Below are 21,778 nucleotides of genomic sequence, written 5' to 3'. Positions count from 1 at the left end.
GTCACCTACACTGAAAGGGAAGGAGCACAATTATACAGTTAATTAGAAAGGATACTAGCTTTGGAGTAAAAGGACATGAGGTCCACCCTTTCTTACTGCTTTGGACCTGTATGACTTTAAGCAAGTCACCTAACTTGCCTGAGCCTCATTTTTTAAAATCTATAAAATGAAGAAGTCACACTAGATGGGTCTCTAAGGTTCCTTCAAGTTCTATGATCCTATATATTAATATTTAAATGAAATTTACCATAGTTGGAAGGGATCTCAGAGATCATATGGTCCAGTATGCTGGAATTCCCTAGAAAATATCACCTATAAGATCAGTTTCAATGTCCATTAAAAGACCTTCTTTGAGGGAGGGCTCAGCACTCCATAAGGAGGCCTATTACTCTTTTGGATAGGTCTAACTTTCAGGAAAATTTCCCTCATATCAAGCTGAAATCAAACTCTGCAAATTTATACCACTGCCCTAAATTCATCTGCCTAGACACAAGGACAACAAATCTAACCCTTCTGCTATATGAGAGGGCTATGAATATTTGAGTACAGCTATCTTCCTTTTCTGCACTCTTCTCTGCCCCCATAACTAAACTAAGTTTTCATTTCTCCAGACTAAACATCACCGTGTCCTCCAACTGTCCTTCATAAGACATGGTCATCATCCTGGCTATAACATCTAGATATATAATAGCTTATAAATGTGCCTCCTAATTAGCAAGAACTCAGGGCCACACTCTAGATGTTGTGCAACTAGGGCAGAGCAGAGTAGTACCTATCCCTTCCCTTGTTTTAGGCTTTACATTTCCCTAAATGCAGCCTAAGATCACATTAGTTTTCTTGGCTGCCACATGGTGTGTAGATCCTGGGAATGCTCAAAGTGAAAGCCAGGCATTTATTTGTATGGAGAAAGCAGTACAGGACGACAGACACCTATAGCTATTCGCTATGTTAGATAGCTAGATGGTACAGTGGACAAAACACAAGTCAGGAAGACCTGAGTGTGAATCCAGCGTCAGACATATACTGGCTGTGTGATCTTGTCCAAATCACTAAACCACTGTATCTATACAATGAGAATGATAATAGCACCTACCTCACAGGTTTTTATGAGGATCAAATGGGACAATATTAATGAAGTCCTTCACAAACTTTAAAGTGCTATTATTATGGCCACACATTCTCTGGTCCCTTTGGGGCCAGTGATCATTCTTTAACGTGAGGAGTAGATACAATTTACATTCCTTGGGTAGTTCTGATGAAAGAATTCAATTGACTGTAACAGAGTATGCAGAAAACAGTCCATGGATAGAGCTAGAGCTAATGCTGTAGCTGGAGAAATTGAATTGACGAAGAGTGATGGAATGAGTCAGTGAATGAGAGGTAAGGTGGGCGTGGAGAGGATAAGCATTTGTAAAGTGCCAACTATATTCCAGGCACTATGTTCAGCACTTTATAAATACTATCTCATTTGAAGGTTATAAAGAACTGTAAATGGTTTGTGGGCATATCTGGTTATGGATTCTCAGCCGTTTGTTCATGAGTCTGACTATGGATCATTAGGAAGTCTGCTTTGACCCTAGGGCAAATTTTGATTAGTGGGAAAATTGAAAGTGGATCCTGGGGCTAGGAGCAGGCTGACACTCTGTTGGTGTTTCAAGTACAGAGAGTGTGAGGCTCTGAAAGTGAGTGCTATCCCATGGACTGATTTGGGGAGTGATGAGGAGGGAGTGCTAACAGATGCTACATCTGCATGGCACAGTTCTGCATCCCTAGTAGTGTCTGAGGGAGAAAAGAAAACCCAGGGAGATGTCAGTATACGCTGAGCTTGGAGAATGATTGAGATCAGTGTGTCAATAAGCCTGTAGCAGCAATTCCCTAACCCCTCCATTTCTTTTTCACACAAATGGTCGCTTCCTATCCTGTAGGGAAGATAAAGCAGATTTCTTGAAGACAAATGCAAGACATGGTATTTTTTCCCTTTTAAATTTCATTTTAATAGATTAGGCCCATTATTCTAATGTGATGTGAGATTTATGGATTTGTCATTCAATAAATAACACTGTCCTTAGCTCCATAAGGCCTAAAAATGATAAGCATAACATATCTTTGCTTTCCTCTAAGTTACAGATAAATCTGTCAAACAAGAAAGGGTCAAAGATACCACTGTAGGGCATGCCAAGGGAGATCATGTATCCTATTATTTGGGTCCAATCTTCCCACCAGTTGTGAGTCTACTTTACTACCATCTATCCCAAATATCTCTATCTTGTCCACAAGGATATTATTGGAAACTATCAAATGCCTTACTGAGATTCTGATAAGCCATGTCTATGGCAATATCTTGATCTGTTCACCTAGCTGCCCTGTCAGATCAGAAAAGAGCGAGACTCCAGCATTGCTTATTCTTAATGAAGCCTATTGTGTTTTAGAGGTGTTTACCTTTTTCTTAATTCTCATAAACCGACCCTTTAATACTCCATTCAAAAATTTGCCAAGAATCAAAGTCAAGGCTATTAGCCTATAATTTGAAAAATAACCTTCTTTCTTTTCTGGAAAATCTGGATATTTGCTCTTTTCCAGGACTGTTCAATCTGTTCTACCCATTCTTTCAAAGGTCAGTAATAGTGGTTCAGTAATCCCATCTGCCAATTCTTTCAGTATTCTAGGATGTGGTTCACCTGGGCCTGGTAATTGGATTTCATCAAGGGCAGCTAGATTTTGTTTTGTTTTTTCATCATCTACTCAGTGATCTTAAATCTCTTTATTTCCCTCTAACTTTCACAATTAATTTATTTCTCTATAGACCTGGTTATAAAGGGCTTTGTCTAGGACTACGATCTAAAGGACCCTCAACACATAGGGAAATGTGATGTTTGACCCTATTCTATCAGGCCTTGGGATAAAGAAACACACATCAGAATTTATTATCATCAGAATTACTATTATTAATGCCTTGAAATTTAAAATAAAATTTTACATTTCATCAAGGTCTTTACTTCTATTTATTCACACTTCACAACAACCCCCAAGGGTACATAGTGTATTATTACCACCATCTCATAGATGATTATGATTTTAGAAAGAGAGTGTAAATAGAGTCTGGGTTAGTACTTAGGAAGAACTAAGGCCAAATCCTGACTGAGAGGACTGATACCCCTTGGCAAGAAAGACACTTAGCCTCTCTGAGCCTCAGTTTTTTCATCTACCATACACCTACCTCACAGGATTATTGTGAGGATCAAATCAGAACATACTGGGTATCTCAGAAGTCTCAATACTGTTTTAAGCTATCAGAGCTTAAAAAAAAGACTTTTTGGGATACTCTGCATATGTAAAGTACTTTGCAAATCTTAAAGCAATTTATAAATATTAGCTATCATCACCATCATCATCCTCATCATCATCATAACTGTAATTAGGGAAGGGAAGGGAAGGGAAGGGAACAGAAGAGAAGAAAAGAGAACATTTAATGTGCCATTTCATCCTCACAACAACCTTTGGAAGTAAGTGCTATTTTATCACCATTTTTAGTTGAGGAAACTGAGGCAGACGGAGGTTACATGATTTGCCCAGCGTCATAAAGATAGTGTCTGAGGACAGACTGAATTCAGATCTTTCTGACTCTAGGCTCACTAAACCAATGTCACTGAGCAAATTCAGAGAAGTGACCTAACTTTCTGAAGATCACACAGGAAGTTAGTGGGAGAGGTACGGCTTGAATGTAAATTTTCTGATTCTAAGGCCCACACTGGGCTAGAACACAGTACTTTGGCCATGTTTTGGACTATCTTTCTGAGACCTGGAACTGCAGTCTAGTGTGAGTGAGGCGGCATATTTTGATGAATAAGGTGTCGCATTCTCTCTCCCCCCTCACTACAGATAGAAGTTACAACGAACCAAGTAACTCAGGGGATGTGTTGTGTCATGTGGCAAATACCTCCAAGACGTTCCTCATGTCCTAAACACCCTTCTCCTAGGGGAAGACAGAAGCCTTCTGACCCACCCTCCTTGCTAGAGCCTCACATGACTGGTATAAGCCAGAAGCATCCTGTAAAAAGAGGCTACCTTGTTTCTCCGGGGAGGAAGGTGACTGGCATTGTTTCTTGGCAGCCTTGCCCAGGATGCCAATTGGCTTTGCAAGAAGAACAGAATTCCATGTTGCATGCCTTACACTGCACCAGCTGTGGCGTTTGCGGCCCCATATCTTGAAGCTGGCAAACAGCCTGGCAAGAAGAAGATGGGCACCATGTCCGGCAGGGATCCAGCAGTACTTCTAGTGTAGGAATGTGAAACATCCAGTTAGAATTACAGGACACTCTACCTTCAATCCAACAAACAATTAACAGAGCACATAGTACTGAAGGACCTATTTCCAGGTTGGAATTGATCACTCTTTGGGTTCAGGGAACCGCTGTGTTACGTATTGGCAGAGAAGTAAATAATATAGAATTCTTGCCCTCACAGAGTTTAGTGTAGTAGAAGGAGAGGATTCTGAAGCAGACAAATAACGATAATACCAAATAACATAGGCTAAGTACACATGAGAAGTAGAAATAGCAGGCTATGGTTGAGATGACATTTATGCTACTCCTTAAAGGATGGGAAAAGATCTCAACAGGAGAAGGGTGGACAGAGGAAAGATTCCTTTCTGAAAATTATTAGCACTGATATACCATGAATCAAATCATTCAAATGACTGGTGGCTACATTACCCTTCTTGTCCTAAAATTTTCATTTCAATCATGGACTAATTTGGCAGAGGGGAACAAAAAAAAAAAACAAAAAAACTGTCTCTTGAGTATCAACATCACATGACTGCAAAGATTATTGGAGCTGAAGGTTTATACTTAATTTAAAACAATGACCCAAATCTACAGAATGGTATTTAGAGGCTGCTCTACTCCACTCCCAAGTTTTATTCCAAAACTGCACTTTTTAAGATAAATACAACTTTCCCACTTCTGAGCCCTGTTATCAACTTGATTAAAGTCTTATAAATATTGGGGTAAGAGAACAGGCTCCCTTCCTCCCCTTCCCCATCCTTCCACTTTTATTTCCTTAAAAAACTGGGGGTAGAGGGGAATCTGAATCTTAAATTAGGGGACTGAGCCCTTCACCTAAAGCCCTTCATTTAATTTTTCAAGCACTAATTTAATTTTTCTCAAGTCATGGAAGCCTGGTTGAGAGCAGGGCCCATGAGAAAATCAGATGCAACAAAGGTAATGAAGGTGGAGGGTAGAAAGTAATGGAGAAAAAGAAGTACTGTTATAAGGTCACAGGATTTGGAGCCGAAGTGAGTATTAGAGATAACTGAGTGTAAACCTTTCATTCTACATAGAAGGAAACCAAGGACGAGGAGTGACTTTCCCATGATCACACAAATAGTTAATGGGGATTTGAACTTAGGTCTTCAGACTTCCAATGTCCTTTCTGCTACTCCATGACATCTCTACAGATTGGAAATGCATAGGCTAAAAAACACTGCCACCTTGAAAAGCCCTAATTATTCAGCAACATGAAGTAGTTGGAAAGAGTAGTGGGTTTTAGAGTCTGAATCCTAATTCTATTCCTTCTATTCCTTCTCACCTTGTTATGACCTTGGCCAAGCCACCACTTGTCTAAGGCTTAATTTTCTCATGTATAAGATGATGGCGTTGGCCTAGGTAATCTCTGAATACCTTCTTGGCTCTTTGACAAATTGACTTTAGGTTGGCATTGGAAAGTCAGAGCAAAAGAGCACTACAGAGAAATTTTAAATAAAATTTGACAATTCTGTCTAAAAGTAACCCTGTATCCCTTTATGGACATGACTGCTAGATTCCAGGGAAATAGAATGAATGGCCTGAACTAAAAGCAACTGCAAAATTATGTTCATTTCTACCTCCCACCAGTTCTTGATAGCCACAAATCTCAGACACCCCAGAGAGAAGTGCCAGGAGAAACAGGATGGCTCTTGGGAGGCAGAGTGGCATAAAAGAAAGTCCACAGAATCAGAAGACTTGGGTTCAAATCCTGGCTCTGGTACTTAGGATTTGAGTGACCTTGGCTGAGTCTGTCACTTTCTAAGCTTCCATTTTCTCATCAGCTAACTAACTGCTAAGGTCCCACCTAGATCTGACATTCAGCTTTCCCCTTCCATGAATTCTCTTACTCCTCTTTTCCTGTCCCTATGTTTAGTCCAGGATCATATCTTTAAAGGACAAAACTTCACCATCAGGAGACAGAATCAAGTGAGTCAGAAATAGGATAATGTCACACCGTTTCCCATGACTGACTCCCCACTTTAGCCTCTAGAACTAACTTAGAAATATTATCACAGTGCTGCAAAAGACCTTAGAAGATAACTAAAATGACTCCCTCATTTTACACATGAGGAAACTGAGGTCTAATCAGGTGATTTGCCCAGGATCACACCAGTAAAAAGCAGCAGAACCATAAATTGGACCTAGGGCTACTATTTCAAATCCATTCCATTTTCCATTCAATTTCCAATGCCCCAGAGAACATGAGTGGACCACGTTTCTTCTTTGTTTGTTTGTTTTTTTGTTTTTTCAGCCCAGCTTGTATTTCCTTGAGTGTGTGTATTACACAGGGATATGTTAGTCCAGCGTCTTTCAACAGGAACAAAGAACTAGCCAAAATAGATAGCATTGTTCATTATGCTATCACATAATGACAGGCCCTATTATCAATGGGATTGTGAAGGAAAGGAGACATAGCTGAAGTTCCCATGGAAACTAATTTAATTTTCTGACTTCTTGTGTTTCTACAATGGTAACACTGGGCTTGCTGCCTTATGCCTGGTGGGCCAGATTCTCATTGGGAGACATAGAGAGAGAAAGGGATTCTAGTCCAGTTCACCTGCCACACTGGCTTCATCTCCAGGAGGCACTTAACATCGTGAACATATTGCTTGTGGCCTCTGGGTTATGAATTCCACTAACATTTTCACACATTCCCCAGGCTTCAGTGGGTCACACTGCACATACAATGCAGGACTGAATCAAAAAGGACACATTAGGCAAAATTCACCAATTTCATGTTGGTAATATTGGAAGCTCTGGCCCAGTTGTTTTTAACCAAGCAAGATTTCAGATGTCTGACTGAATCTTCTTGTATCCTAACAAGGACATTTTTTAAAATTCCATTTTGTCTTATTTTTACTAAGGTCCACATTCTCTCTCTTTCTCTCTCTCACGCTCCAGTGACACAAGAAAAAACAAAACTCCTGTTACAAATATGTATAGTCAAGCAAAACAAATTGTCACATAGGCCATGTCCAAAAAGGAAAACAAAGAAAATAATTTCAATGTGTGCTCTGAATCCATCATTTCTCTATGAGGAGGTGGGCAGCATTCAATGATAAGATTTTTAAGACATAACTCAAGGATTCTCAACTTATAAAAAGTCAGGCCTTATTAGGTAGGATAATTTTCTAAGCAAATTGAGAGTTGTAAAATAAGATTTCAGGGCTTAGGCCTAATCTTTGGTGGAAAATAACAGTTGAGAAAGAGCTACCAATAAAAGAAAAGAAAGGAAAGGAAAGGGAAAAAAGGGAAAGGAAAAGAGGGGAAAGGGAAGGGGAAGGGGAAAGGGAAGGGGAATAAAGGGAAAAAGGAAAGGAAAAATAAATTACTGGTAAGGTAATTACGAATAATATTCATTTATTTATTAAAACAAGGTTCCTAGGGATCTTTACCTTCTAAAACTTTGATGTTCTAATGAGAGCTCTTCACCTGGTTTTAAAAAGTAACCAAGCTGAATTTCTTTTAAATATTCCTAGGAATTCAGGGTTTTGTTTTGTTTTTTTAACCTGGTTAGCTTGCCTTTTGGTTTGATGAATTCTGAATTTATTAGCTTTTAATAAAATGACATTTAGACAGCTAGAAATAGTTTTAATGTTTTAAAAAAGAAAGAAGAAAACCAGTCCTAATGGAGTAGGCAACATGATAACTATTATATACAAACAAGATATACACAAGATAAATTGAAGAGATAATCACTGCCAATATTTTGTATTTATCTATGGTGTGCTTCCCCCTCCCCATCCCCCACCTCAGGACATAAACTTGTAGAGGACAGGAACTACATTTTTTTAAATCTTTGTAACCTCAGGTACTTGCAGCATAGGCTCAGACACAGTAAGTGCTTAATAAATGCTTATTGAACTGTTTAAAAATAAAAAAGCAGTGATTTTGTCTTAGGTGTTGAGGAGGAAAGCTCTTTGTTTTCTTTTAAGTTAAAGTGAATGGCCTCACTTTTTTTTTAATTTTTAAATAGTTCAAAAAGATTCTTGGACAGGAAAAATTATCCAGCCCTCTTGTCTAACAAAGCAGTGACCTGAAGAGTTTATTTACTTGTAACCCCAAGTCTGGCAATTTTGGTGAAAAATTCTCTCTCAGGAATGACTGCACAAGAGCTTTAAAATGTTTTGGAATCTGGATTAACTAATTTTATATTTAACATATTTGCTTTTTATAGCGTGTGCCACTTTATATAAAGTGTTGCGTGTGATGAACTTCAAAAAAAAAACAGATGTCATCTAAATGTATAGACGTCTAAAAGCACATTCTAACACCATTTTTTAAAAGAAAAAAATGCAGAAAACACTGTTTTTGGAAGAAAGCTGTGACAGGCAATGATGTTCCCTTTAGCATTTAAAAAAAGATTCACAAGAGTCTGATCTGTGTCTTCTAACCAGGCAAATGAACGAGTTGGGATTTGCTTCCTTTCTGATTATGTATTCCACTTATATTTGAAAGTGTTTTTTGATTTAAAAACACCATTCAGTGTTGAATACTAATAGGAGATAAAGAAGATAGGCAAGGTTCTGAGGATATGAAGAAGAATCAAGTATGCACATCTTATAACATGCACAACCAAACAGAACTTCTGAAATTTCAAGTGACTCGGGGAATCTTTGTACAGACAAGTTTGGAGTAAATAAGTAATTGTGGATGGCGGTTCATTGTCTTATATGATGGATGGGTTCAAAATCCAAGATATGACAATTTTTTTGTTTGTTTTGAAAAAAGAGAATTGAATTTTTTTTAGTCAAGAAAGTGCCATATAATAGAGTTTAAAAATAGTCTTTTAGAGGATAACCATGTTGTATTTCAATTCTTAGGGTACTAAGGTTATCGGGCGATTGATTTTAAAACTCACCATCTAAGGCCCTGTACTGGTGATCTATGGTTGCTAGTTATACAGAACAAGTGATTATGGGACCTTTTCTAGCAGATCACACAAATTAAAACAGGTACTTGGAGTAAATCTAGGCCAACTATATAATTTATATATGAGGCCACTGAAGCCCAAAGAGAGGGAATGATTTACCCAAGATAAGCAAGAGTGTCAGAATTACAACCTAGGTCTTCTGATTCCAATTCCAGTGCTCTTTTTGTTAATGTTTGGACAGTATAGAAACAAGGCCATCGGAGACATTCCACTTCCAATTCTTTGTGCTGGCATGACCTCAAGCAAAGCACTTACTTTCTGTGGACCTCATTTTACCTATCTCTAGTGGATTGAACTAGATGTTCTCTAAAATTGCTTTCTTCTCTAAATCTATCATCTTTTGGCTAGAGGATATATCCTCTAAGGGGCAGATAATTCTAGATAAATTTCACTTTAGCTTATTCAATACATCAAAATTCCAATTTAGGGATCATAGAATCTTGGGGCTGATAGAAGCCTAAGAACCACAGAACAGTAAATCTCCATGAGAACTCAAAAAACTGAATAATAGAGCTTCAAAGGCATTATGGAATCACAGATTATACAATGTAATCCCTTCATTCTCATGTGAGTTTTTTAACCTGTACAAAACAAACTGAAGGATGATCACAAGAGATAATATAGATACAAAACACTTAGCAAGCTTTAATGTGCTCTATAAATGTTAGCTATTATGACAATGGCTATGATACAGATTTGTTTTACAAAAATAATTTTAGATTCCTTTAGATCGTGGGTTCACTGCGGTTGATTTAAAATATGATTTGATTTATAAAGGTTCATTTTATAGATAAAGTCATATAATCCAAAGAGCCTTGGATTTGGAGAAGGCCTGGATTAACTGAAATTAATGTCAATGGACAGGTGACTTTACCTTTCTAAGCCTCAGTTTCCTCATCTGTAAAATAATACTTGTAGTACCCATCACATTGAGTTGTTGTAGGGAAAGGGCTTTGAAAATGTTAAATTACACAGTTCCTCCCATTAGTTCTAATTCTTCTTTACATCATGACTAATGTGAAAATATGTTTCATATGAATGTATATAAGTAGAGCCTATATCAGATTGCATGCAGTCTTGGGGAGGGGCAAGGAGAAGGAGAAAATTTAAAACTCAAAATCTTATGGAAATGAATTTTCAAAATTAAAAATAAATTAATTATAAAAAAAGAAAATGTTAAAATACTATATAAATTTATGATGTTGTTATTGTTAATATTCAGCTTTTTAAGAAAAATAACATTTTTATTTCAAAAAATTGCTATTTCCCTCTGCACCCTCCCCCTCAAACAACAACAACAACAACAACAACAACACAACAACAAATCAGCAAGTAGAGCAGGCAAGTACAAGGACAATTACATACCTCTTTCAAACTGCAGCTTTTTATATCTTTGCATAATTTCAGATGCAACCATACATTCAATCTAATTAAAAACATGAAGAACAGAAATAAGCTTAAGGCTAGAGGAAAACCAAAAGCATATTTAAATATGTATGACTTTTAAGAGCTTCTAATATATAGGCCAGAGCAAACCAACCAGGTAATCTAATTGGAATAAATTTTCATGCATTAAGAGACTCATTTGTATTATTAACATGCCTCATTCTCTTGCAGATGACCTCGTTTTGGGCAAGCTGCATCTGGGCAGCTAATCGCAGTTTCTAGTCCTTCTTTGATCAACAGCTCAACATACTGTTTCAGGCACTGTAAGAAAAGCAAAGAAAAGATATGTAAACATTCTTCTATTGTGCTATCAACATAATAGCCATTAATGAAAAAAAAAAAAGCAGACCCATAGGTCTTCAAGATGATGACCACAAGTTGTCAAGAAATACATAAATTAAGTTTATTAAACCCCTATTTAGGAAGGTAAGGGCACATATCACCCATCACAGAAAGATATCTATCTAAAATAATCCAAGTCTTGTTTGTTTTAAGAGTTCTGGTACATAACCAATCAAGTATTTATTGAGTGCCTAATAAGTTCCAGGCACTAAGGATACAAAGAGAAAAAAAAATAATTCCAGAAATAAGTTCTGTTTTGGACATGTTGAGATGCCTCAGATACTTTTAAAAAAAGCCCTATCAAGAATGACACATTCCTAGTGTCTGCAGACATCAAGCTTCCAAATAGTTATTCTCAAATATAATAAATAAGACATCAGAGTCATAAAGCTTTGGATATATCCTTGGGCCTCTTTGGGACAGAACTGTGAAATGACAAAGTTGGACTGCATAATCTCTAAGAATAGTGTGTAGAGCACTGCACCCGAAGTCAGGAAGACCTGAGTTCAAATCTAACCTCAGATGTTTATTAGCTGCATGGCCCTGGGTAAGTCATTTAACCCGTTAGTCTCAGGTTCCTCATTTGTAAAATGAGGATAATAACAGCACCTACCTTTTTGGGTTGTTCTGAGGCTCAAATAAGATAATAATTGTAAAGCAAAGTGCCTATAGGGTAAGCACTATATAAATGTTAGCTATGATGATGGTAATAATGATGATGACAACATGTCAAAGTTAAAATATGTCTAATTGTGAAGAAGCAGCTGGCACAGCGGCTGAGTGCTGCACTCAGAATCAGAAAGGCCTGAGTTCAAGTCTCTCCTCCAATATGTACTAGCTGTATGACCTTGGGCAAGTCCCTTAATCTCTCAGTACTCCTAGAAAGTTTTCTACCACAATACAATACACAGTAGTTGCAAATCTAATTTGGTTGATGTAGTTTCCCAATTAGGTTCCCTATGCCAAAGAAATCAGAGGTTCAAGCAAAAAATAATTTTTTAAAAAGAATGAGCAAATAGTGATGTCAGCCCCAATGGATCACAGATGGCATCTTTTCTTTCTTTCTTAAAAAAAAAAACAAATCAGTCTGTATTTCAGTCTTCTAGCTAGAGGCTGGATTGGAACATATGTGATTAAATAGCCCCCAAAGACTTGACATCTTGAGGCAGCTAACTAGCACAGTGGATAGAGCTCTGTACTTAATGTTAAGAAGACCTGAATTCTAGTCCTATTTCCAACACTTACTAGCTGTGTGATTCTAGGAAAGTTCTTTAACTTATGTTAGCTTCAGTTTGCCCATCTGTACAATGAGGGAATTGGACATGATGGCCTCCAAGGACCCTCCTAGCTCTAATTCTATGACACTACAATTTTCACAGGTCACTGGTATCCTCTGCTACCCCGCAGTTTATGGAACTAGGTACCAGGATACCTCTGTGTTTGAGATGAACTCTGGGGCCTGTAACAGGTACTGAATGTCATAGCCTTGAGAAATATCTTCCTCTGTGCTTATTCATATTGAGCAAGAGAGCAGCTTGAGAGGAAGAGGAAATGAAATGAAAACAGGATGGTGTAATGGAAAGAGCACAGAACTCAGGGTCAAGAGACCTCAGTTTCAGTCCTTGTTCTGCAATAACTTGTTGTACGGTCTTAGACAAATGATTCCCCATACTACACCTCTATCAGCTTCCCCATCTTCTAAATGAAGGGTCTGGATTAGATGGCCACTGTGGTGATGACTTAGCAGTTACACATTCTATGAGGTGTGGCTCAGAAGAGCTAAACCCCACATATTCCTGTTCTGGGAACCAAAATAATAGCTTTTTCAGATCCATTTTCCCACTGTTAATTAAAGATGTTCAAGTGCTAGCAGGACCATTGTTGACAGCTCTCCCTATAAGTGGCATGTATCCTACTAGCCAGACCAAAGAGTAGGTTAATTCACAATGAAATGATAATGGAAATGTCTATAAATGAGGTTAGTTTTTGGTTTTCATAAAATTTAAATTCTAAATAAGTGGGACTACACCAATAAACAATGAAATACAAATAATTCAATTCAACATTTCCTGGATAGTCAGTCTCACATTTTTTAATCTAAAACTATCAAGCTTTAATTCGCCTTTGTTCAAATTACCACAGTTTGAGGACACTGACAAGATAGTGAAATCAACAAACAAGCATTTATTAAGCCCCTACTATATGCTAAGCAGTAGAGCTACAAATAAAGGTAAAAAGCATAAAAAAGTCTCCATTCTTAAAGAGCTCATAGTCTAATGAGGGAAACATGTAAACAACTATGAATCAATAAGAGATAGAGTAAATTGGAGATAATCCTAAAGAGGAAAGCACCATCATTAAAGGGGGTGGGGGGATGGTCAGGAAAAGGTGATGGGAGTCACCTTTGGCTAAAAAAAAGATTTGAAAACTCCTTGCAATTAGAGTCCCTTTGCACCATCAACTGGATGATTACAGTGGGGAAGAGAAAGATATATCCATTTTTTTCAACTATATAAAGGCTGATGAGAACTGAAGTAACTGACCTCAGCATCCATTAAAAATGAGAATCTCAACTCCAGAGGTAATACATGATTCACAGATTCACATGATTTACATGTTATGTTTAAAAATCTAAAAGCAGAAAATTATTTTTAAAGGACCAAATAAAATTGGTCAAACTCATATATATTCTACGCAAACCCACACAGACTCTACTGTACAGACTATAAATGTACAAAGGTACATTTACTGCTATCAGTAAAATGCATATTCTCCTTATCCATGATGCCAAAACATTAACAATATCCTAGCTGCCTCAAATCCATACATATATATAATATATATATGTATATATGTATATGCATATGTATATGCATATATATGTATGTATCTATGTATGTATGTGTGTACATATGATCACTTTAAGTGGTAAAGGAAAAAAAAAAGAAACAAAGTGGGTACCCATCCATTGAGAAATGAATGAACTGTGGTATATGACTATTAAATAGTATTACTAAGTCATAAGAAATTATGAATATAAGGGAGTTAGAGGAAAGACCTGGGTGAATAAAGAAAGAAAGCAAAACCAGGGGAAAAAAAATAAAATGATCATAATGTAAAGGCAAATCATATTAAAAGATATTCAAATTTAGATCAATGCAATGACCAATCTTGATTTTCAAGGACTGACATCACAATCTATTTAATTCCTATCAACAGAGAGGAGATAAACTATGATATAGAAGCTATATATACCACCAGATGTTAAACTGTTATTTGTTTTGTGTAAGCTATCTCTCTCTGTTACAAGGGAAAGTTCAGAGCAGGATACTGGAAAGTAACACAGATTTATTTTAAAGCTCTACTACATGGAAAATTGTTGTTGATGATGTGTTGTTTTTTTTTTCTCTCTTCCCTCTAAAGTGAAACACTGAGATACTAATGAACTGGGTTTCTAAGTAAATCTGCTCACCACTACACAATTTCCTTATTGTGATCTCTGTGCCTGTGTGTCATTTTCCATGTTTTCTTACTGATATCGGATTCATCCTAGTTCCTCAAGGAAGCCTTCCTTGATGATGCCGCTGCCAGTGACTCTCTCTTCTCTTAAATCCTTCTGTACTTGTCTGCATTTCATAATTTAACACTGTCTTATATCAATATATAATGTGATTCTTGAAAAAATACTGTCTTGTTCACAAAATCAATTCAGGTCTTTATTGTGTTTGCCTAACTAGATGTTAAACCCCTCATGGATGCCTTCCCATTGCTACCCTACAGTATCTCACATGGCATTAAGTACACAGTAAGGAGTTAATAGATCCTCTTGTTCTCCATGTCCATCAGCATCCATCAGCATCGGGGACTTGACTCACAACTGCATCAGCTGTGAGTACGACTATGTCCCAGAGTGGCCAGACCCATAGGAGTGTCACTGTTGAGCTGGGGAGTTGGATAACTCAGGCTGATGATGGAGGAGAACATATCTCCACAATAGAGAAGAGGCAGCTCAAGGTGTGATAAGATTGGCCGGCCTGACTACTGACACAGGTGAAGACAACCTGGGTTAGGAAAGATGTGCTATCCGCTACAGTGGAACTGTGGCTTGCTTTATTGGCTTCTTACACAGTATCAAGCCAACCTGTTCCTGTGTTTGACTCACAGAACAATCAGTCTATAGCTCAGGAGGCACATTAATTATTCTTCCTGGTGTTTCTCAGACAGGAGCTGCTTGGTCCTTTATATCTCCCGACAAGGAGGGGGCTGCCTTACTAGCAATGGGGAATATGGGTAGGCTGGGCCAATGTGGCAAAGCTGGAAAGGGCTGACCAGCCTCAGACTTAAATGGGTGGGCCACAGACCACCATGGTCTATTACTCTCAGGAGAGCCTGCCAAATGCCAGACTGTGCTGGGTGCCCTCTAGCCAAGAACAGGGCACCTTTTGATGTCAATGCAGGCCCTTCCAAGTTTAGAGGGGTACAGGCCCTTGACAAAGTTCTGGTTTTTTTTGAACTCAGATTCCCAAAGACTGCGCTGGAATTTCATGGGAGGGTCAGTTCTCTACCCAATCCCAGCTGGAGCCAGCTCCCTGATTCAGCACTTGATTCTAGTATACAATTATTCCAGAGAGAAGGTCTGCAGGTTAGAATGTGCTAGATACAGTGGACATGGCTTTAAGAAGCTTGCTACTGCATGGGGACAAGCCAGACTGCGTTGGAGAAAGATTGAGTAGGAGAAAGAGCATTGGTGTGTCCCTGGTCAAGTCAAATCTCTATCCGGGCCTCATTTTTATCACATGCAAAATGAAAAATCATCTAGTTTTACCCCTTAAAGTCCTTTACAACTCTGAATAAGAGTCTATGATGACACTAATACAAAATAGAAGGTAACCAAGTATGTAAAAAAACAGTAACAGAAAACTGGGATAAAGGAAAGATTTTTGACCACTCAAAATCCCTTGTCCTGCTTCCCTACCTCCCTGGACATCATTGTGGGCATCTGTGTACCATTGTTAAAAGACCATCTAACTGCCCACTTGGCATTTTAGCAATTGATTTAACAGCTTTGCTCTTTATAAACTCTATACCAATTTGGTATAGTGGAAATAAAGCCAAATTTGAAGGAAAAAAGTATCCAAATCATGTCTATACTGCTTTCTAGCTACATGCCTTTGGACAGGTCACTTCCCTCATCTATATCTCAAGGTCTCCACCTGAAAAAATGAGGGAGGGGGTCAGTTAATCAATAAGCATTTATTAATTAAGCATTTACTATACGCCAGATATTGTTAAGCTCCAGGGAAATAAAGAGAGGTGACTAAAAACAGTCTGCTTTCAAGGAGCATATTCTAATGGGGGAGAGAGAAAGTATAAACATCTCAGTACAGATAAGGTATATATAGCATTTACCATGTGCCAGACACTGTTAAGTTCTAATGATATAAAGTAAAGCAATTAACAACAGTTTCTGCTCTCAAGGAGTATATTCTAATGGGAAAGAGAACATATAAATATCTCTGTACACATAAGGCATAGACAGGGTAAGTGAAAGTAATGTGAAAGGGGAAAGTTCTAGCAGCTGTGAAGCCCAATAAAGGCCTCTTCCAGCAGGTGGAATTTTGAGCTCAGTCTCGAAGACAGACACAAGAAGACAGAGCATTCTAGGCACAGAGGACAGTCAGTGAGAAGGTTCTAAGATGGCAAGTCAAGTGGTCTGTTTAAGGAATTATAAACAGGACAATGTAGCTGGATCAGAGAGCATGTGGCGAGAAATAAGGCTTAAGAAGGCTAGAGAAGCAGAAAGGGGGCAGGTTATAAAGAGCTTTAAATGCCCAAGGACTTTACATTTGATATGGAAGAAATAAGGAGCCCCTGGGCTCCTTAATCAAGGTGATGACATGGTCAGCTAGGTGGTGCAGAGAAGAGAGTTCTGGGCCTGGAGTCAGGAGACCCCGAGTTCAAATATGGCCTCGGATATTTAGTAGTCGTGTGACCACAGGCCAGTCACTTAACCTCTGTTTGCCACAGTTTCCTGAACTGTAAATTGGGGAAAATAACAGCACCTTCTCATTTTATTCTGTTTTGAGAAGCAAATGAGATAATATTTGTAAAGTGCTTAGCACACAGTAGGTGCTTCAATACTTCTTCCCTCCCCCTTCCCTTTCATTCTGATTATTAGTAATAGTCTCATATTTTAATAAAGTGGGCCCCATTTTCACAAATATCTCAGAAAAATCACCTTGGCAGCTCGACTGGAATGGTGAGAGATCTGTGGCAGGAAGAACAGTTAGAAGACTATTGCAACAGTAAAAGCAAGAAGTGATGGTCTGAACCAGGGGTTCAGTGACATTAGTTGAGAGAAGGAGATGTACCCCAATGATCTCGTAAAGGCAGAAACAGCAAGATGTGACAATGGATCGGCTATGTGGGATGAGCAAGAAGTTAAGGATGACACCAAGGTGGCAAGCCACGGTGACTAGGATTGGATAAGATCACCTCAAGTCCCTTCCAACTCTAAATCCTATGATGCTACTTCCCGCTATGAAATTCATGACAGCCAGTATACCAAGGAATGCTTCAAGTGGGAAAACTGGCCAATGTGCCAAAACCAGAACTTCAGAGCAATCGGAACTGTGTCCTCATAGTAAGCAATATATTAGTTAGCTATTATTAATTAGTTGTTATTATTCTCCTGTTGTTTTTGACAACTTGACGGTCAAGCAAAATAAAATGAGGCTTTTGATGTCTTCCTCCAGACTTTCAGAACTTGTGATCCCATGATTTGCTCCTTGTTTGGTTTTGAGAGAAGGTTAAGGTAGTTCACATGGCTTTAGATTTAGTGCTGGGTCCAACCCTCTCATTTTTCAAATGAGGAAACTGAGGCTCAGAGAGGTTAAGTGATTTGCCCAGGGTCACACTAATAGCAAGACAGGATTTGAACTCTGGTCTTTCTGACTCTAACCCAGTACTGTATTCACTGTGCCAGAGACACGAGAGACAAGAAAGAGATGCACTTTTAATTTACATAACAAAAATGATCACTGAATAAAAATAGATTGATTTACAAAACACACTAAATGATATGAAGAAAAGGAAAAAAATATAAAATGTATTAATATCGTCTCTTAATTTGACTGTGATTATTCAATTTTGGTTCTCTCAGCTTATTCTCAAGGTGCCATTGTTTATGACATGCTAACATAATTTTGCTGCTCACTAGGTTACTAACAGCCACCATGCCTTGAATCCATTTGATCTTATACTTTGTTCATTCCCAGAATAGCTAGTCTCCGGTCTCAGTCTTCAAGAAGAGCCTAAGGCACCCTTCCTCTGCCCATGGCAATCTGCTGCCTTTTATAACGAAGGCACATCCCAGCAAGCTCTAGTTAAGCTCCTAGCAGGCTCTGAGTGAATGACTCAGTATGATTCAACAACCTGATGTTGTAAGGAATTTGAATATTTTGAAGAGCAACAAAAGTTCACAGTAAAGCCCTGTAACACAATTATAAGATGCATTTCTTTGTAAGTATGATAAAGCACAACCATTTTTTGGCTCCGCTTTTTCCATTCCTCCAAAAAAAGGAGAAGGGGATATTGGAAAGATATATGCTTTTCTAAATATATATACTGCTGTGGTTCATAGTTCTCATGCTGTCAATCAAACGAAATGTCTAGTTTATGGTTTTGTACCTTCAAGACTGCCACCATGTTCACCAAAAGAATCATAAGTGGGCAATCCAACTCACCCAGGACTTAGTGCTTTAGTACTGCTACTACTTATTTCCAGCCATAAAAATGTCATTAAATTCACTCTATTTTTCATACCTCTAACAGATTAATCCTCTCAAAATACTGATTTCTCTATGTCATTCTCCCATTCAAAAAACATCAATGAATCCTCCTTAACCACTGGATAAAATCCAAATTCATAAACCTGCATTTAAGGACCTATGCAATTTGTTCCACTCTACCTTTCCAAATTTTAACTATTCTTTTATACAGACCATTTGTCCAGACGTTTGCTGAATTGAATCAATATCTGCTGAATTAGTAGATAATTAAATTAATCATAAAAATAATAATTATGGATAAATAATTCAGACATTCTCAGCACTGAAAAACTGGTTGTGAATGGGTCTTATTCTCTTGCTATTGATATGTTCTATCTGCATTCTCACTTTTCCATGAGCTAAAATTATGAAAAATAAAACCTTCTTACCTTTAACATGATGATAAAGTATAAAGGTATTAATCAATCAATAAAATGTGTCAGACACTTTGCTAAGCACTACAGATACAAAAAGAGGCAAAAGACAGCTCTTCCCCTCAAGGAGCTTACACTCTAATGGTGAGGACAGGTATATACAAGATAAATATAAATGATTAAAAGGGATAAATCACTGGAATTAAAAGGGGTTAGGGAAGGCTTCCTGAAGAAGGTACAATTTTAGTTGAGACTTGATGCCAGAGAGATCATTGATTGGATCAAAAATGCCATGAAAACTTCCCTGTCCTGACTTTCAGAAGCAGCATGGCATGGAGAAAAAGAGGACTGGAGTTAGAATCCAAAGACAGGGCTCATAGCTTCATGAATGGACTTCAAAAGCCATTTAGTCAAAACTTTTGATTTTACAAATGAGGATCTGAAGCCCACTGAGGTACTAATATTTGTCTGAGGTCACACAGTAAAATTCCACATTGGAATTCACAGCAATGTTTTCTGATGCCACAATCCAGCACTCTTTCCGACACTGGTTCATCACTTAACTGTGTAACTATGAGCAAGTCACTTTACCTACATTTTCCTCATCTGTAAAGTAGAAATAATGCTGTTTCCTCGTATAGATTTTGTGAGCAGCAAGCTGTGTAAATGGTTATATGAACCATTATGTTATATGTTATTAGTCTGGCCTAACTTAAGCAAGTTGGGAGCTCATGTTCTCTGTACATCTCAGCACATCTCTGGTCCAACAAAGCGGCTCCCTCTGGAATTAACAGGAACACAGTTCAAGCAACTGATAGAGGTGCCCTTCTTAATAATGACAGAGGAACCCAGTGATCAGGACATTAGTTGCAAAAGTTGTGTATTTCTCACTTCATCTTCCAAGAGGTTCACAAGAAAGTCTCAACTTACAACATTGAACAATTGCGGGCAGTAGTTTGCTACAAATACAAAAAGAAGTGCATCATGTCAGGCAGGACTTCCTAGAAGTCGTCGTGTTTCCCTTAGTTAGCTTCTGTACATGCCAGTTGTTGCACTATCTAATACAACTGGGTTAAGTATCCCAGCATCGGTGATAAGCTCTGCTCTGTCAACAGCCAAGGCACGGAGTGCATGTTGTGCATGTTTGTGTTGTATTGAGAACACAGTCCACAAAGACCATGAGGCTTTGAGATGAGAGGGGGGAGAACAGGAAGAGTTTCTTCATCTTAACACCTCCAATAGCCCTAATAAATCATTACCCTTCTACATGAGAGAACTGTTTCCATTACAATATTTCCTAGTACAGTATATTCATAGTAGGAACATAAGATTGTGGACTGGAAGGGACTTTAGAGATCACCCAGTCTGACCCCCTCACTTTACAGATGAGAACATCCAGAAATGCAAAGTGAATTGCCCTGGGTAACACTGGTAGCATGTGGTAGAGCTGAGGTTCAAATCAAAATCTTCTGACTCCAAATTAGGTGTCCTTTATCTAACACCATGGCACCTCCCTTATCAATCGACAAGTATTTAAGTATCTATCATGAATCACACACTCTTATTTGGCACTGAGGATAAAACAAAACGAAACAAAAAAAAAGTATAACCATATCTGCTGCCACAAAGCTTAAATTCTATTAGGGGATATAACTTATATCAGGAAGTAGTGGTCAGGAGAGGAAGTTTTGTTCTAGGCACTCATGGGTGGTGAGTGGAACACTAGGCTGTAACAATATTTCCAGTAGCCATGGTAAAATTCAAATATTGATTGCATTACTGTTCCCCATGGAAAAGGTGAAAAGCAGGGAATGGTACATGGGAGGTAGCAGGGCAAATGACAAAATGCCCTTGCTGTTTAGGGCCCTAGTGTCTGACGGATGGTTGGATGGGATGAAATATGTTCTGAAACTAATCAAATACAGCAGACTGAAATGAGGATTGACTGACACCCTCAAATCCAGTCAGTTCTGCTTCACGAAGCACCCCAAAGCTAAGGAGACTGTCTGCTGTGGGTGGGAGTTAGGGATGGGGGTCATGGATGCAGGTCCAGTTCTAAGGTTCACTATACTTGTTAGGAGAGGTGAGCTGTGGCAGAGCAAGTAGCAAGACTCAGCTGGCCAGGCCCTGTTTTGGCTGACTTAATGCATGCTTAAGAAACTTATGAATTAATTAACAAATTAATTCAGACAAAATCAGAGCCCCTGATCTAATATTTATTCAATACGATATGCATGATTGTTTTAGCTAAGGGAACACTATTATGTGCACATGTTGTTCAAATAAGAAGGAAAATAAGGAAGTTCCTGAAACAAAGAAGTTCTAAAGAAACAAGATTAACATCTACTTAGAACATTGAAATCCTTTATCATAACCTTCACTGGGCCTCACATGTGGTAAGAGTGAACTATTAAAGGTACTCTGCAGATAAGATGATAAACAAGATATGGCAGATGGAGGTATATTTTCCTCCTGAAATCATGTAATAGTCAAAATTAATGAGATTTTAAGAAGCAATGTCACTCCCAGTCCTTCTAGTCATATAACACT

At 38.2% G+C, this 21,778-nt stretch overlaps 1 protein-coding gene across 3 annotated transcripts in view; it reads right to left on the bottom strand.

The window, feature by feature from the left end:
• RNF144A (ring finger protein 144A) overlaps positions 1-21,778 on the bottom strand; it is a 155,381-nt gene that overhangs the window by 28,424 nt on the left and 105,179 nt on the right. For all 3 annotated transcript variants that reach the window (XM_020992627.2, XM_020992628.2, XM_020992626.2), the window contains 3 exons: positions 10,840-10,944; positions 10,603-10,663; positions 4,066-4,273 (listed from right to left, as the gene is read on the bottom strand). In XM_020992627.2, the coding sequence (XP_020848286.1) occupies positions 4,066-4,273; positions 10,603-10,663; positions 10,840-10,944 (374 nt within the window). The remainder of the gene's footprint in view (positions 1-4,065; positions 4,274-10,602; positions 10,664-10,839; positions 10,945-21,778) is intronic.

The sequence above is a fragment of the Phascolarctos cinereus genome, unplaced genomic scaffold, assembly GCF_003287225.1.
Source record: "Phascolarctos cinereus isolate Bilbo 61053 unplaced genomic scaffold, phaCin_HiC Scaffold_2;HRSCAF=192, whole genome shotgun sequence".
Lineage (NCBI taxonomy): Eukaryota > Metazoa > Chordata > Mammalia > Diprotodontia > Phascolarctidae > Phascolarctos > Phascolarctos cinereus.
The sequence above is the reverse complement of the archived record's forward strand: the minus strand, read 5'-3'. Positions and strand labels throughout refer to the sequence as shown.